General features: G+C 35.3%; 1 protein-coding gene across 1 annotated transcript; it reads left to right on the top strand.

The window, feature by feature from the left end:
- The first annotated feature begins 928 nt into the window (after nucleotides 1-928).
- LOC132727154 (uncharacterized) lies at nucleotides 929-5988 on the top strand. The gene is made up of 4 exons (XM_060712570.1): nucleotides 929-2287; nucleotides 3567-3701; nucleotides 3836-3954; nucleotides 4491-5988. The coding sequence occupies exons 1-4, from the start codon at nucleotides 1105-1107 to the stop codon at nucleotides 5058-5060; spliced, it is 2007 nt and encodes a 668-aa protein (XP_060568553.1). The 5' UTR covers nucleotides 929-1104; the 3' UTR covers nucleotides 5061-5988.
- The last annotated feature ends 10879 nt before the right edge of the window (nucleotides 5989-16867 follow it).

Here is a 16867-nt window from a genome sequence, read left to right as displayed (position 1 = left end):
AAAACTCGACTGTTTACGACAGAAGCGTGACAGGAAAACTCGAGAGTTTCTATAAGTCGCGACATTTTATACAATGTCAACATAAAATTTTGCGGATCTTAAAGTTGCCCGCGACATTTTATAAACTGGCGGCTTTAAAATGGACGCTATCGGCCACCATACATAACTGCAGTTTGTATTTCTGTAGGAGTTATTTTAAGGAAATTTACTATGATTTATGCCCTGTCCTATTTTCGTTCCGCGGCGCGCCAGGCGAGGCGCCCCACGGTGCAAAAATACGTCATGGCACAAATCAACCACCATAGTTTTGTGATGTGTATCCCCTAACAGACCATTTTGTTCGAAGTATCTTTAGAGCTTACAGATTTCACACATATTTTAGGCCTACCTTCTCTCATTGAGCGAAAAATATGTAGGAATAATACGATGTAACAAAACTGACAAATGTTAAAGTTTGATAAAAGTGCGATATTAAATAGCTTTGCCTTTATCTCATATATATAAAAAGACTGAAAAAAGTGTTAGATGCAGCTAAGAATTATTTACATTACTCAGAATATAAATTTAAAAAAGCCATAAATGTAAATGTGCAAAAGCATATGGGAAATTTAAGATGTTTCAAAATAACATTTCACAATCTTTATTACAAAGATTATTTTTAAAAAGTGTAGTTTTATGTGATAAGATTACGTGCATTCGAATTTATCAAAAACATTTATCTCAAAACTGCGTTTACATCGCCATGCGATATCTGTTCAAGAAACCCTTCAAACAACAGAAGTTATTGAGATATTTCTTTTTTTTACGAAATCGGAATTTTTAGTGCATAATGCTGATAACTTGACTAAGACGTCTAAACTTGTTCCCTATTTCTGTTATAATAATATTTATATGATATTTCGGTGAGAACACTTCCAAATTTTGCTATCAGTTATGACCCTTAAACAGCGCTCCTTAAAAACAAAATGCTATCATTTCTGCTGATATTTTCGTCGAGGACTGATATTGTGACGAGACTTGATAACTTCAGAAAATAATAAGTTAATTTAAGATTTGAAAATATTTTAATTGTGAAAAGACATTTTGTGTATTGTATGGTAGAAAATGGATGTTTCTAGATTCAAATTCACGCAAAGAGCTGCTGGCAGATTTTTTGAAAACAGCGACTCGGACTTCGACGTAAGCCTGAATGAGAACAAAAACACAAAACGAAAAACAGAGACGGATATGCGTATTTTCTCATCATACTTGGTGTCTATCAACGAATCTAGGGAACCGGAAGCTATTCCAGCAGACGAACTTGATCGTCACTTAGCAACTTATTTTTCCGTTATCAAAAAGCACGATGGAAATGAGTACGAACCGGCAAGCCTCCGGGGTATGTTGTGCAGTATTGAACGTCACCTGAGGTCTAAAAACTATCCAATATCACTGACGAGAGACTACGAATTTACAAGTACAAGGAACATGTTAAAGGAAAGACAGAAGTTGCTAAGAGAATTATCAAAGACAGACAAAGGCACAAAGTCCAACATAATTGCCTTAAGCACAGCACAGAGATTAAATCAACTATATCTTGCGAAAGAATTTGGTCCACACAATCCTTCAGCAGTTATCAACGCACTTTGTTTTGCATTTGTTGTACATCTAAAAATTCGGAAAGCAATAGATCACAAGCAATTACTTTGGGGAGACATTGTTCTAAAAATATCGCCTTCAAACGAAGAATATCTGTGCTACGAACCTCTCTCTGGATACGAATACTGTCGTCTGCCACTGAAAGGCATTTCCGGTTACAGGGTTCTCGGGCAAAGCCCAGAAACGTCCCTTTGGGACCCAATATCTATATACAAGCTTTATCGGTTGAAAAGACCCACTAATATGATGACACCTGAGAGTCCTTTTTATCTTGGGATAGCGACACAAATTCATGACTCGCAACAACATCAGTCTTGGTTCAAACCTATAGCAATGGGCGTAAACAAGTTAAACGATCTTGTTAGGATGATCAGAGATATAACAGGAACGCTATGTCAAAGTCCTTCCTACCAGTATGACGTGTATGTAGCAACAGATAGAGCACGAGATGCGTCGGAAGCAGACGACGACATGCGCAGTTCTCATGAAAGTGAAAGTTCCGCTTCTCTAAATAAAGCTCAGAATTCAGCAGACGACAACGAAATGACGCTTCAAGACAGCGATGACAAGATTTTAGAATGCGACCGAAGTGTGCGAGCCCGAAGTGATGAAGTAAAATGTAAAACAAGCATTGACGGCGATGAAAACGGTAAACACATATCATTTACAAAATAAAATCTTATCATAAAAAATGATCTAAAAATTGAGTTATTATAAAATGTATTTGAAACAAAACCTTATATTATACAGGATATGTTCTATGAAAGTCTTTATATATCAATGCAATTGTTTAATGATTTATTTCAAGTTCAACGGTTTGTGTTTCATCGTTTCTTTCAATGCGTCGTTCCATAGATGAAAATTTCTCCCTGTTTAATTGAGATATTACTGATGTTCGAGATTTTTTCCAAACTTTCGCTTCACGTTTAACATGGTCACACAGAGATAACGTTATCATAGAGAGATGATAAGCTGTGACCAATATATCTGTATTTGTATTCCTGCCTATGGGAATAAATGTCGTGATATCAGACTGTTCCGGCTAGATATAGTAACGTCTATTCCTCAATGATATCTAATTATCTATCATATCGAGCACTCAGTTACTTATCCTAAGTTCATGAAGCTATTACACTTATGCGTTCATATCTTTGTATGACTTTGTTCAAGTTTGTACAAGCTTGCGCAATAGCTGTAAAAGAAAAGTCTGTGTGCATGTATGATATGTTTTTTTAGAATTTATCACATGCAACTTATTTTCTGCGGTAACATTCAAAACTAACTATATGAATATATAAGTAGTGTCGTAGTTTTATCTATGCTCGGCCCCGGAATGAACCATGTGTCAGCGTCCATATCGGTCCACTGTAGAAGTCATATCGGGGACTTCTTTTCAAGCTGAGTCTTCCTTGACCAGTCTTCATTTGTTGATGGTGAGTGGAGGATTCGGCAATACTGCCAATGCATCACGTTTCTTGGCGGCAACAAACAAAAACGGTCTTGTTAGTGCTACCCTCTCGAGTTAGTCACACAGGTCAACCAATTGTCTATGGTACTTGTGACTTGACCTTGACCTGCCGTTTGCCTTCCCGACGTGCACGCCTCGGGAGGGATCTGGAGAAGACTATCTGAATTACGCTATGCATTTCTTTTTGCAGTAAAGCCCAACTATGATCGCGCATGCGCAAAATATTACTTAAATTACAAGGGGTGTTTCTCTGTAAACATAAAACATATCACCAGCACATGAGTTTAAGTTACCAGAACATGACTGCGTTGCTTAAACTTTGCATTTACATCCTAGAGTAAAACATTACCATAATAAAACTTAAAACAACATTAGAAGTTTGTTCTGAATTTTATTTTTTTATTAATTTGTAAGTCATTATTCTGCCAATAATAATCTGGATATTGTATCTTTTTTCCAGATAATGATGGGCCACTGATTGACACAGAAGTTCTAGAGGATGCAAAGAAGAAAATTCAATCCGTTTTAGATGACCTGGTACCAAAGACGAGGTCTGAAATCATGAAGTGGTTAAAAAATATCGTTTACTCGTCAGGTAAGTTGTTGGTAGTCCGTTTTTAGAATTACTAAAAAAACTGTTATAATATGTTGTTCTCAACTATGAAATATTTGGTGTTTGTGCATTAACTGTCTGAATGTTTTGTAGAGATATGTGTTTACTTCCTATAGGGCACGGAGGCAGTGAGTGTCGGCAGAAAGATTCGAGAAAACGTATCCTACTGACATTTGAACTGGATAATGCAGAGCTAGAGAAATGCGGCACTGTTGAAAAGAAGGCCAAACTTGAGGTCGGTAGAAAATGGCACTGTTAATGTTCTATGGTGACTGTGTTTAAATGTTGAATTCTGCTTAAGCCGGTGTTAGGGGCCGTGGGCGGTAACTTGCAATTTCCAGTACCGTTCATGAACAGGCTCACCGCAACATTTTCAATTTTGTCGTTTTGGGCGTTCTTGAGCGATTCTGTTTGTCTCTATTTTAAACTCAGATAACCCTCAGATCATCATTTCAATTTAAATAAAAAAAATTTACCTCCCCCAAGCTAGTTGTATATCTTCCAAACATTAAGAAATTCACCTTAAAGCTAGTGGAGGATATGAACTGTAGAAAAAAGCAGATAATTGTTCAAGAACCAAAACTTACTTGAGTTTGTTTTTTGCTCTATGTAGTAGTTATGTCTGTGTGGTCAACTTAAATCAAATGTAAGAAAGTAATACCTCTTATAATGAATATCGTAAAGAGATGCAAATACACTTATTTATCTATACCCATCCATTATTGGATAAGAGCATGTTTTTTCATTCATTTGAACAATTACTTGTTTTAGGTCAGTGCTGGATTTGAAGAAGACAACAAGAAACATGAAAAGGAACAGCTGATAACTAGCCGCTCGCCAGACGAAGACTCTGCAGATGTACAAGTATTATATAAATCATCCGAAAAAGAGACAGCCCAGTCATCTTTGTTAGACCAATCCGACCGCTTACATAGGTTACGCCAGACATTCTTTAAGCGCGCTCTTTCATATCCAAATGACCTCAAAGACGCCAAAATACCAAAAATACAAGAAAAGTCACAGTTCGATGATTCTTGCACTCTTCAACATGACTCGAAAGATTATGTTGAAGCGGCTGCGGCAGAACGGCAGACAAACGTCACAACCACTTCCGTGAATACTGCTGACACAAGCACGCCAGAATATAACTCAGATACAAGCAGTCCCGACCATTCTAGTAAAATAAATCACCCAGACACAATACATCATGTACAAGGTTACAATCCATACACCGCCTGGGCACTCGATCCGAGATTTGCAATGTTTATGAGGAATGGCTTCATGCAGACATACCAGGACTTTGTCAGCTTGTACAGTCACCAGGAGCATAAAGATGCTTGACAAACAGTTTTAATTTGGCTTCACATTACCACTCATTAATAAATCTAATTAACTTAACAAATTGTTTTAAAAAAGAAGAAAAGAACTGTCAACAGACTGGTACAATGTATATTAAATTTGTTTTTGGAATGTTCGGTTCCGCACAATAGGTTTGGATTCAGGACTACATCGACCAAATACTAGATATTGTATCAGTCACATGTACGGTCAGCTTTCCAGCGCCAAGGAATAGCGAGGACGTAACAAACCCTTTATACATGTATAATATTGTTTCCGCTTAAAACCACTGACCTCCAGATGGTAAAAAAAATGAAAAAAGAATTTCAAGTAAACGGTAAATACTGATCTAGTTAGGTTTATTGTATAAATCCATCATTACTGACACCTTAAATCAAGAAAGAATGTTGACAAAAGCGTTAATATATCGGGGTTTTCTTTTCCATAATCTACTACGTTACTAACGCAGTAGCCAATATCAAACACAAGTTTGCTTCTTTAAAAAGAAGCATGCGAGAGGTCTTTTTACAGCTGTTGAAGATTTGTTAGATTGTTCAAATGACAGGAAAGTAAGAACTTCTAATAAGTCGAATGGAATCTGCGAACCAAAGCAACATATCGGCTATTTCCGTCAGTCTATAATCGGCGAGGTGTTCAGAAAAATTTCCATACACGGTTCATTAGGTCATAAAATAGTGCTTGGCTATTTTGTTACGAAATTACTCTGTTTTAACAGAAATCGGTCTAAAACACGTTTTCATCATCTTGTATAGATTAAGTCCAAGTGAAAGCATGATTATAAAATCAATTAAAATAAAATTATGCATCACAATTATATACTAGCAACAGTCTAAGGTAAATTTAACACTTAAACTACAACAACTCAACTCGACAACAACCACTCTTCAACTCCAATAAACTCAAAGAACCCCCAACAAAAAGCTCATGCAGCTAGCGTTATTTATGTGCAAAAGTTGACTTGCGCGCAACCCACTTGCGGAAACAAGTCTGCACGGTTCCTTGCACGACCTGAAGAGCGAGGCTAAGAGCGAGGTTTGGTGCACCATTAACCGGTTTAAACTCCCCAGCAGTCATTATTATGCTGCTGACCGTTCCAAGGCGGCGCCCCACTGTGTTCCTCAGATGTATGTCTATGTTGTTTCATACTGTTTTGGTGACACTTTTGCTTGTGTCCCTTGTTGTTTTCTCGTCTACGGTAAGTATCTTCCCCATTGCCTCTAGTTTTTATTTCTTTGATTAACCCCCCCCCCCCCCTCCCCCGGTCTCCTGTCCCCTTCCCCTTTGTGGGCCTATTATTATTTTCTTTGAATTCCTAATCAGTTACAAATTATTTATCATTTATTGATTAACGTGTCGTTGCCCTGTCCTTTTTATGTTTGGGGTCCGCCTGGGCTCCTTGCCATTGGTTCTTGTTGCTGGGTCATATGGGGGTTGCGTTCATTGAACGCCGCCTTTCCTTGTTGATCTTGTTTTTCATATATTATATACTGAATGCTGCGCGTGCTAAAATGCCTTAACAATGTTCAAAATGACGCAATATATAGACTGTTGTGTAATACAAACATAAGTACAATACATCAATAGCATAACATTTGTTCGACATTGCATCTTACAAATTCGTAGTATATATAGATCTACAGATACTACAAGTAATATTGATGAATTGATGAAAAAGAATTGGGTCCGAAGTTTAAAAACCCAATGAACGATGAACTTCATTGTTTGTTTTTTTATTCAAAATTGAAATCTGACCTTTTGCATGTTTTGCATGTTTTGATTTTGCAGTGAAGTTTTGCATAAAACGGTGCAACTTAGTGCAAAAAGTTTATATATTTGTACTTTTTATGGTATACAAGATTGATACAGTAACTTTGACTAACTATTCTATAAATTTGTCAACAGCAGAAAAATAAACTGAGAAAATCCCCTTTATAACTTTTTGTGTTTATTTTTTTTGTCTGTCTTTAAGTGAAGAAAGCTATATAGATTCTACTTCTAACTAGTGTTTGCTATCTGTTCTTCACAAAATAATTGTTTGAATTTTGAAAAAAGAATCATTTCAAAATGATAATATGAAAGAAATGTGTTTGTATATTTCATTATTAAGGACGGAGCATGCATGAAATTATTGCCAAACCTCTAAAAAAAACAGCAAACTATTTTGTCCCGGAACACTTCTGTATAAATACCATATCCATGTGGCTTTAACAAAAGGGTCATTGTTTGTTACAACTCCTTCAACATTCGATCATAAGATGATAAAAACAACATTATTTTATAGTTTATATATTATTAAAATAGTTCCTTAGATATACCTTTAAATTTTAAACTTTTAATTGTTGTTACTGCCGTAATACTGTTTCATGTCAATGAAGAAAATAAAAAAACAATTTAAGGATTACTTTGTCCTGAAAAGGCAAGGCAACATTTTATTTACCAGTTCTGTTTTCATTGCAATATTTTGCTTTTTGTGTAGGAATATTTGATAAAAAGACACCCGAAAGTAGCTGGATTTTCTTTGAAAACTTTCCTTTTCAATAAAGATTGGGGTGTGTCGGGGAGGAAGAATGGCTCAGATGTCGTGAAGTTCATACAAAGAACAAGTGCACTTACAGGGACACGTGCTCGTGCAAAGAATATCCTCATTCCGTCACGTGTTGCTGTTGACAGAAAACTCTATACACACGAGTTTAACCCTATCACAGGATATAAAAGGTACATAGAAGTTATTAATTCATATAAACTGTTTACAACAGCAACGCTTATGACTATGTCATGACATTTAAAGACAGTAATGGTTACAGTAATCTTGAATGTATCCGAATGTGTAAAATATTTGAGGAAAAAGATGATATTCCGTTGACAGCGGTTGCATTATGTCTAGGGTATTGTTTTACACCAGAAATGGTAAATTAACAATCCTAACTCGCTTAACACTATTCCCCTATCAAACAGATAGGCAAGTTAAGTGCATAATTACACGATATATATGAACACCATAAAAAGGAACGCTGAAACGACCTCAAAGGACGTCAGATATGACGTCAATTGACCAAATCACGTCAAGACAATTACTTCTACATTCAATGTAGTTCAACATATTTTTATCCATTTTTTCTTTTGTTAGCATGTTAGAATGGAAATATATATTATTTTTTCTTGCATTGTTGAATTACAATGCACGGTTTATCGTTCAAATGCTTTGTTATTAATCACTAAGGTCTATGGGGTTTGTGAATGTATTCCTACGCATTTGAACTCCAATCGTGCATTATTCTACAAAAATGCACTCAAAATTGATATCTATTTCCTTATCAAACACTGATTAAAAGACACTTGTGTTTTTTTCTTTTCAGGTATACAGTTAATGAATCAACACTTGCACTCAATCACTACCGCGTATGTTACGACAACATTAAACAAATATGTGATAAACGAAAAAGCGTCACAGACGTTGTCATACTAAAAGTGATGGACAAAATACGAAACAGAACGCGCAATATGATTTGATTAATGAAGTTGGAAAAAACTAACTACAAGGAAATGTTTTGATCTTTGAACTCTGTCATCATGAGAAAATGGTGGAATTGGAAAGAGAGACATACTGTACATGTTTGAGAGTTCACGGGGTTATATACAAATGCACAATGAAATGTCCAATTGTATTGTTACCTATGAAATATTATCCATTAATGAAATCTTTTGAAGAATTGTTACACTACAATAAACAATGCTTCAAAACTGTGCGATGTTTGACATGTCAGATAGGATGTTTATATACATATATAGAGGATATTAAATAAGTGTAAGTTCAATACTGAATTTATTGCACGAGTTGAATAAAATTATATTATGCGAGCCTCTGGCGAGCATAATATTATTTTATTCAACGAGTTCAATAAATTCAGTAATGAATATGCACGAAATTAATATTCTATTTATAACATACCCCCCAAAAAGTCTTAACACTATGTTTGTATAACGTCAAAATATATGCACGGTCGTGCAACACCATTTTTACGGAGTCGCAAAACCGACACGGGTGTGTGATAAATATATACTAGTATATCTTTTTTTATTGGGTTATACGTCACACAGACATACGTATAGGTCATATTACGACTTGAAGTCTACGTCTTTAACCACTCGGCAACGGACGCTTCTCTAATATAATAAATTACATGTATTTCGATTTAAAGATTGTCGTCATAACTGCCAGAAATATACAATACAGTTTAAACATAAGTGTTGTTCTAAAGAGCATACATAATCAGATGAAAGTATAGTTTCATGCATATATTTTCAATGTTTTAATAATGATGATTCATATATGCTGGGATTGACAAATCTACAGTGTACGTTTGGAGCCCCACATCCCAAGTGTGGTGTTTCATATGTGGGCACAAGTTCAGCCTTTGTAATACAAGAGCCGTTTGAACCGGGTTATGCTCCCCGAACAGGTTTTGGACACAGAGTAACTACTTCTATCTCTAGTAACTTCAGGGTTATGTCCCGGACAAAGTTCACAGTGTAAAAACGAACAAAGGACAATAACTCTAATATTAGGCAAGGCAGAGTTACGTTTTTATGCATTGCACTCCTACTAAATGAAATCTTTTTACGTACAAAATTTTGTGTTGATAAAGTTTAAAGTGTAAAAAGAATAAAGGGTAATAACTCCAAAATTAGGCAAGGAAGAATAACGGTTCTTTTGCTCATCGACACAATGAGGTATTTCTACCTACAAAGTTTATTGTTGATATCTCTTATAGTTTCAAACTTTCAATGTCATGCCCCGGCCAAGAAAAGGGGACGGACGGACAGACAGACAAAACGATGACTATATGTCCCTCTGGGAGCATAAAAAGGTTTCATAAATCAAAATAAAGTGAGAAGTTTAGTAATGACTGGTGTAGGCCATCCCGCACAGCATAGCTGTTGCGTTAACCTCTTAACTACCTGGTTAAGTATCCGCCTTGTAATGGAAGGGTCCGTAGTTCAAATCCCAGTCAGTGAATTTTTGAGGTTTTCGATACGACAATAAGCTGGCTATACCGAATATGACGGAAAGCTGAAAAGGTGCTGAGCCCTCTTACAGAGATTTCATGAATCTATCAATGTATGAAGCCGTCGTAAGTTGTAGAGCAGACTATTAAAACCATCGAGAAGTCGAAAGTGGGTATTTAGATGGACATTAAAATTTATTGGTAACGCTTGTGAACATGGTAAAACAACACCGGCTATTAATATTAAACCGTGAAACACATCCAAGTGTGTTTTAACCCGTATTTTACTGGTAATATCCGTATTTTACAGTGTATAAACCTGGAATACTGTGTTGTAAAATATTCTACTTTATGTTGAAGGTGTGTAGTTAATTCAGAGAAGTAATAATTACAGCATATTTCCGTGATCCAAGTTCCATGATATTTATGCTTGCATATTTATTTTTTTGTCAATAGATTCAACTTGAAACAAAGCAAAATAAATAAATAAAATAAAAACATTCCCTTTTTATTGTCATTTATCAGATACATTTTAGAATAACACTTTTTAACTTGTTTGGTAACTGCTAGTAGCGTCCGTGGCCGAGTGGTTAAGGTCGTTGACTTCAAACGACATGCCCCATACTGCTGTTGGACTTTGGATTCTTTCTAAAGCTATCCAGCTACCTTACGGAACGTCGGTGGTTCTAATAACGCTCGGTTCGTCACAGAAATGTCTGGTGGGTGGTTTGTGCCATTCGTGTTTTCGCCCCGCGACCCCGCCCCGAAAAAGTCGAGAATTATTAATAAGTTAAAACGGCGGGGTCGCGGGACGAAAACACGCTAATTAGCGGGAGCGCGGGGCGAAATTTAAAAAATAAAACTTCGCCCCATAAAGTCGCGAGGTGAGATTTAAGAAATAATACGGCGGGGCGCGAAGCGAAAACACGCTATTTAGCGCCCCCCTCCTCCGCCCCCCCATTTCAACTTGTTAATTATCGACTTTTCGCTTGGCGGGGTCGCGGGACGAAAACACGTGAGACGAAGTTTTATTTCGACCCCGCCGTTTTATTTCTTAAATCTCGCTCCGCGCCCCCGCGGGATGAAGTTTTATTTATTGAACTTCGCCCCGCGCCCTTCTCTAATAATCGTGTTTTCGCTCTACGCCCCTGCCATTTTAACTTGTATTTTTTTAACTTGTTAATTATCGAGGTTGTCGGGGTCGCGAGACGAAAACACGTTAATTAGCAGGGAGCGCGGCGAAGTTTTATTTATTAAACTTAGACCCGTGTCCTCGCTATTTAGCGTGTTTTCGCCCCGCGACCCGTCGTTTTATTTCTTAAATCTCGCTCAGCGCCCCCGCAGGACGAAGTTTTATATATTAAACTTCGCCCCGCACCCTCGCTAATTAGCATGTTTTCGCTCTGCGCCCCCGCCATTTTAACTTTAATTTTTCGACTTTTCGCTTAACGGGGTCATGGGGCGAAAACACGAATGGCACAAATCAGCCACAATAGAAATGTGCAATAAATGGCAAGTAAACTGGCCAAAATATTCTTTGTTTAACCAATTGATTAAAATGAATAGCCGCATACGGCTGCGAAGACATCATATTTTATCCTTCATCAAGATTATTTCCATGAAATTGCTTTTTTGAAAATGATGGCTTGACCATCTTTTTTACGTGTTTTTTTGTGTGATTTTTGCTTTTTGTCGACTCTTAATTATATATTAGTACAACAATTAATGCATGTGATACCTTATACTTTCGATTTTAGGTAGGCAAATGACATTTACTAAACTTCTGGTGACATAAAAAATTGAAAATAAGCTGATAAAATGTGATTCAAACCGTTTTTATGAGGTAACGCCGATGTACGTGAATAGTGCTTCGCGGTAAGAAAGAGGAAATAACATTCATAATTATGTTCACATTTAATTAACACCTGATGATCACCAACAATATAAAATGAGTTCATTTTGAAGAGTCAAGATATCAAGAGAAGTCCAAAGAAAAAATAAATCAAACTAGTAAAGACTTTCTTCATTTCTTTACTTTCATTTTGGTTCCATTGTTCAATGATACAGGATTGAGTGCGGAACTCTTACTTTCAGTGCGACAACACAACCCTGAGAATAATAAGAACCGCAACTCTGTTGAGATATATAGAGGATATTTGTTTAGTTCAGTGTAAGATCGGAATATATTTCACCGAGTGAGCACCAAAAGGTATATTTCACGAGTGGCGCAGCCACGAGTGAAATATGAACTTTTGGTGTTCACAAGGTGAAATATATTTCAATCTTACACTAAACTAAACAAATTTTCTTTTTATTATATCAAAGAAAACTTTTTTAAAAAGCCCTTTTAAAACCTAATATTTGAATAAAAAAGCGCCCCAAAATATTAATAAAACCCGTGACGTATTTACAAACGCCCGGTAAATTAAGTTGGTACCCAGTACTGGCACGCTTTTATTTCACTGAAAAAAACGGTAAGGGGCAAAAATTCCAAAAAAAGTAAATTTTAAAAAAGTTTTTAATTTAAACTTTTTTCAAACAGTAAAATTTAAACCATTTTTATATCACTGTTTATATTTCTATAAACCCACCGAAAAAGCATGTAAAAAAAAGTTTTTTAAACTTCCCTTACTCTTTTTTTCGCTTTTCTACCCGACATTAAAAGTGTGTTTTCCCAAATTCAGTATGGAGGTTTTTTTGGGTTAATTAACTTTCCCCGGGTAAAAAAAGTAAAACTTGAAAAATTTTTCCAGAGAAATTTTAAAATTTCTACTTTTTTATTTTCTTTAAAATTTTTTATTAAAATGCTTTGATAAAACTTTTTTTTTGAAAAAATTAGGGATAGATCTAAAAAACAAAAGGAGGGGTATTTGGATAGTTTTGTGCAAGTTGTAAAAAATACAAATAATTGAAAGGTGTCGGACAGGGTGGTAATTTTGACATGGATGACAAGTTTAAATCAAACTTTTAATTTGAAAAAAGGGGGACGAACTAATTTTAAAATTTCTATTTGGGTTTCCAACTCTTAGGAATAGAATGAAAAAAATTTTGTAGAAAAACTTTACAAACGAGGTCAGCGCCCTTTTGGGAATTTTTGACGGGTTGTTTTGTTTTTTGACAAGTTCATAAATTTAAATTTCAGAATTCCCTTTAATTTGGGGAAAGGGCCCCATCAAACATCAACTTTGGGGGTTTAAATTGTGCGGGGCCCCCTTTTTGAACCCGCACTTGTATACATCATTCCTATTTTTATTTATTTATTAATTTTTTGCAAACCGTATGTCAAAATATTTACATATTATTACGACCTGATCACATGTCACGAACATGGAACATTTATTTACGTTGTTTTGATTACTTGAAAAAAAAACTCCCTAAAATATCAATATTGAAGAGTGGGAAAAGAATTGACTTATAAAACGTTATGAAATGCTGTCCAAACTTGTTCACGTGTTAGACACTAAACCGTGTCATACTTATAGAAGCAAAAAAAATAAGACTATGGTCCTGCGATGATAATTTGGACTTAACGGTACTTAGGAAAATCCATTACAGGGCAATTCTGCCTATTATCTGTGATATCTATTCATACAACTACTGTTACCATGTATCAAGTGACCCAGCACATATCGCCCCATTAAAGCAAAAAGGTACCAAGTGACATTTTCATGTTTTCGAGAAAATCGCGTTTAAAGATTTGAAGTTCCATATCAAATCAGGTTTTTACAACATGGCAATGAAACTTCACATATATTTAGATAATATTTGAATGTACATGCTTCAAAAAGTTGGAAAGCTTATATATTACTAATTAGTGATAATTAATCAATTAAAGGAAATGGTTCCTTTTTGCACTAATCAATATTTTGACCGACAAATGCAAGAAGGTACCATATGAACGCTTGGTCCCTTTTTGCATTGTATGATTTTAACATTTGCTGTCGAATATATGAAAAGAAGACCATATGGCAGTTGGCACCTTTTTGTCCCAACAATATTAACAAAAAGCATCATTTGGTTACAATTTTAATTCTACAATCATACCCAATAATAATATGAAATTTCTTGTGTTTTCAGTAAATGTCTGCAACAACTTCACACTGCATGTTTTTGAAAGTCTTCCTCTGTGATCAATCTCAATGCCTTATGTCAAAATCTCTTACATTGTTAAGTCAAAATCAGAATAATTTTCATCTGATTCAATTTGTGACATAATCCTTTTCTTTCCTTTATCGTGTTGGTTAAGTGGCATTATAATTATGGAACTCTTTTTGGATAATTTTCTTTGCACACAAAGTAACCAAGTTATTTTCTTTTGAATAGAAACTGGAGGTTTTGGTATCATAACTTCATATATATTGTTCAACATTTGTTTCCACTAATACTTTAGATTCTGTATTCTTGAACTACTTATTTCCATAAAATCTTCAGCATTAAAGCTCTTATTTACAAAATACTGACTTTGGGCTTTCCTTTGGTACCTGTATCCATTCCACTTGTAGCCAGTTTACTCTTTGTCGGGTCAATAGATGTTTTGAGTCTCGGACACTGTTTTTTTTAATGAAGTATTTGAAATCAAAAACATGTTATATTTCATTGGCACAGCAAAGTATGGCTGCGATTTTCTGGCCAGTGTTATTAAAAGAGAACACAACTGAATGATACAATAATTAATACAGGAATTATTTTCTTTTCCCCTTCAAGAGTAAAGTTGTCACTCCATCTAATGAGTGACCCGATACAAGAAAATTTGTGATCAATCTTAAACTTTGAACTTGTGATAATATAAAAAAGAGACGCAGCTATGAATCAATTTCTGTTTTGTCCCCCGTATGAATCTGAAAAAATATATGATAATGACTTATTTGACATACCACTTTGGCATGTAGAAAAGGGTTTTTTTATTAAGCAGGAAGATATTTTCACATGCCTGTCTTTGCCAGTTGGTTTTATCCCATACATGACTGCAAAATTTTTGTCTCATAAGGAATATACTGTCAAGTTGTGTAGCAACAGAGTTTTCTTAAATAGTAAAGCTCACTCACTAATGAGCAAGGGGTTGTTACAACGGCTTTGAGATTAAAAAATGCAACATAAATGCATGTGTCACCTTTTGCTCCAACTTTTGTTTTAAATCTTTTGTTCTTGTGAATTTTCTTTCTGTTTTTGATGTTCAATATATTGTTCCTTGATCGTGTCATCTAGTGTGCCTACTGCCTTCCTATATGTATGTTGCTTAACAGGTTTTAATTCCTTCTTTTCACTTTCAATAGTTTACAGATTCCACATCTTTTTAATGTTTAAGTCATAGTCATGGGATAGGTATTGTTTCTTTCAGTTTTTAGCTCGACTTTTCTATGAAAAGGGGAGCTATCCTACTCGCCCCGGCGTCGGCGTCGGCGTCGGCGTTGGCGTCGGCGTTGGCGTCACACCTTGGTTAAGTTTTTCGTACCACCCCACTTTATTTCAGAAGTATTACAAGTATGGCTTTGAAACTTACCATACTTGTTCACCATCATAACCTCCATCTACAGACAAGAGTACATAACTCTGTCAAGGTTTTTGACAGAATTATGGCCCTTTTTTGACTTAGAAAGTGTATTGAGCTTGGTTAAGTTTTTTGTACCACCTCACTTTATTTCAAAACCATTGGAGGTATTGCTTTGAAACTGACCATACTTGTTTACCATCACGACCTTCATCAACAGACAAGAGGACATAACTCTGTCAAGGTTTTTTGACAGAATTATGCCCCTTTTTGACTTAGAAAATACATTGAATATGGGTAAAATCCACTTATTGCCTTAACCTTTGAGATATTGCTTTGAAACTTTTTAATGCTATTTCACATCATTTACCCCCATCTGTACGCAAGAGAAGGTAACTCTGTCAAGGATTTGTTTTAAAAATTAAGGCCTTTTATCGACTTAGAATCTTGGTTAAGTTTTTAGTACCAGTCCACTTTTTGACTGAACTGTTTGAGATATTAATTTGAAAGTTGGAATACTTGTTTACAATCATGATTCCCAAACATGTCCAGGAGAAGGTAATTCTGTCAAAGATTTTATTTGAATTATGGCCCTTAACTGTCAATGTTTTGTATTATAGGCAAGCACTAAAAAACTTAAAAAATCTTAAAAAATTCATTCCTATCCACTTGTTCACTTTACCATAAATTATGTCATATAAACATTGCTGTAATATTCAAGGGTATCAAACAACTAGTTCACTTTAAAAATACAGAGATTCTTGTATTGCCTTTTACTGCAAAAACTTTTTTTATTGGCAAGCAATAAAAAAGTCGAGCGCGCTGTCTTACGGACAGCTCTTGTTTATTGTATTATGAGATTCCATTTTAGGAAATTACTCTTTATGCTGTTTCACCAATTTAACTTTATCATAATCTAGTTTATTTGCAGATGTACACTTCCCTGTCATTCTTCTCCTTTCATATACCCCATGTATCTTGTTGGCAAGAGTACAATCAATTACTTTTCTTTTTACATCCACATTTTTGTGAAGAAGTCATTTATACACTATCATTATCTTCACACTGTTATCATTCCTCAATTTAAAACAGAAACAATACTCTGGGATTTATTGTTATATTTGATGTCCTTAGCAACATCTAGATTGTGTTTTCATTAAAAAGCAAAAAGATACCAAGCAAACAATTTAATATATAAAATAATCTTAAGGGTCGTAAATTCTTTGTGTGCAGAAAGGAACCATGTGACACATGGTTCCTTTTTGCTTTAAAATGAATGCTCAAAACATATATAG

Source organism: Ruditapes philippinarum, unplaced genomic scaffold (genome assembly GCF_026571515.1).
Source record: "Ruditapes philippinarum isolate M1 unplaced genomic scaffold, ASM2657151v2 ctg1084_1_1_1_1, whole genome shotgun sequence".
In the NCBI taxonomy this organism is placed as follows: domain Eukaryota; kingdom Metazoa; phylum Mollusca; class Bivalvia; order Venerida; family Veneridae; genus Ruditapes; species Ruditapes philippinarum.
Note: the sequence above shows the minus strand (reverse complement) of the source record. Positions and strands in the feature narration are given on the sequence as shown.

Bases quoted from the DNA above. Each gene is read 5' to 3' on its own strand.
- LOC132727154 (XM_060712570.1), top strand. From the start codon at position 1,105: ATGGATGTTTCTAGATTCAAATTCACGCAAAGAGCTGCTGGCAGATTT. The intron at 3,702-3,835 runs GTAAGTTGTTGG...TACTTCCTATAG, and splicing joins AAATATCGTTTACTCGTCAG to GGCACGGAGGCAGTGAGTGT. The intron at 3,955-4,490 runs GTCGGTAGAAAA...TACTTGTTTTAG, and splicing joins AAAAGAAGGCCAAACTTGAG to GTCAGTGCTGGATTTGAAGA.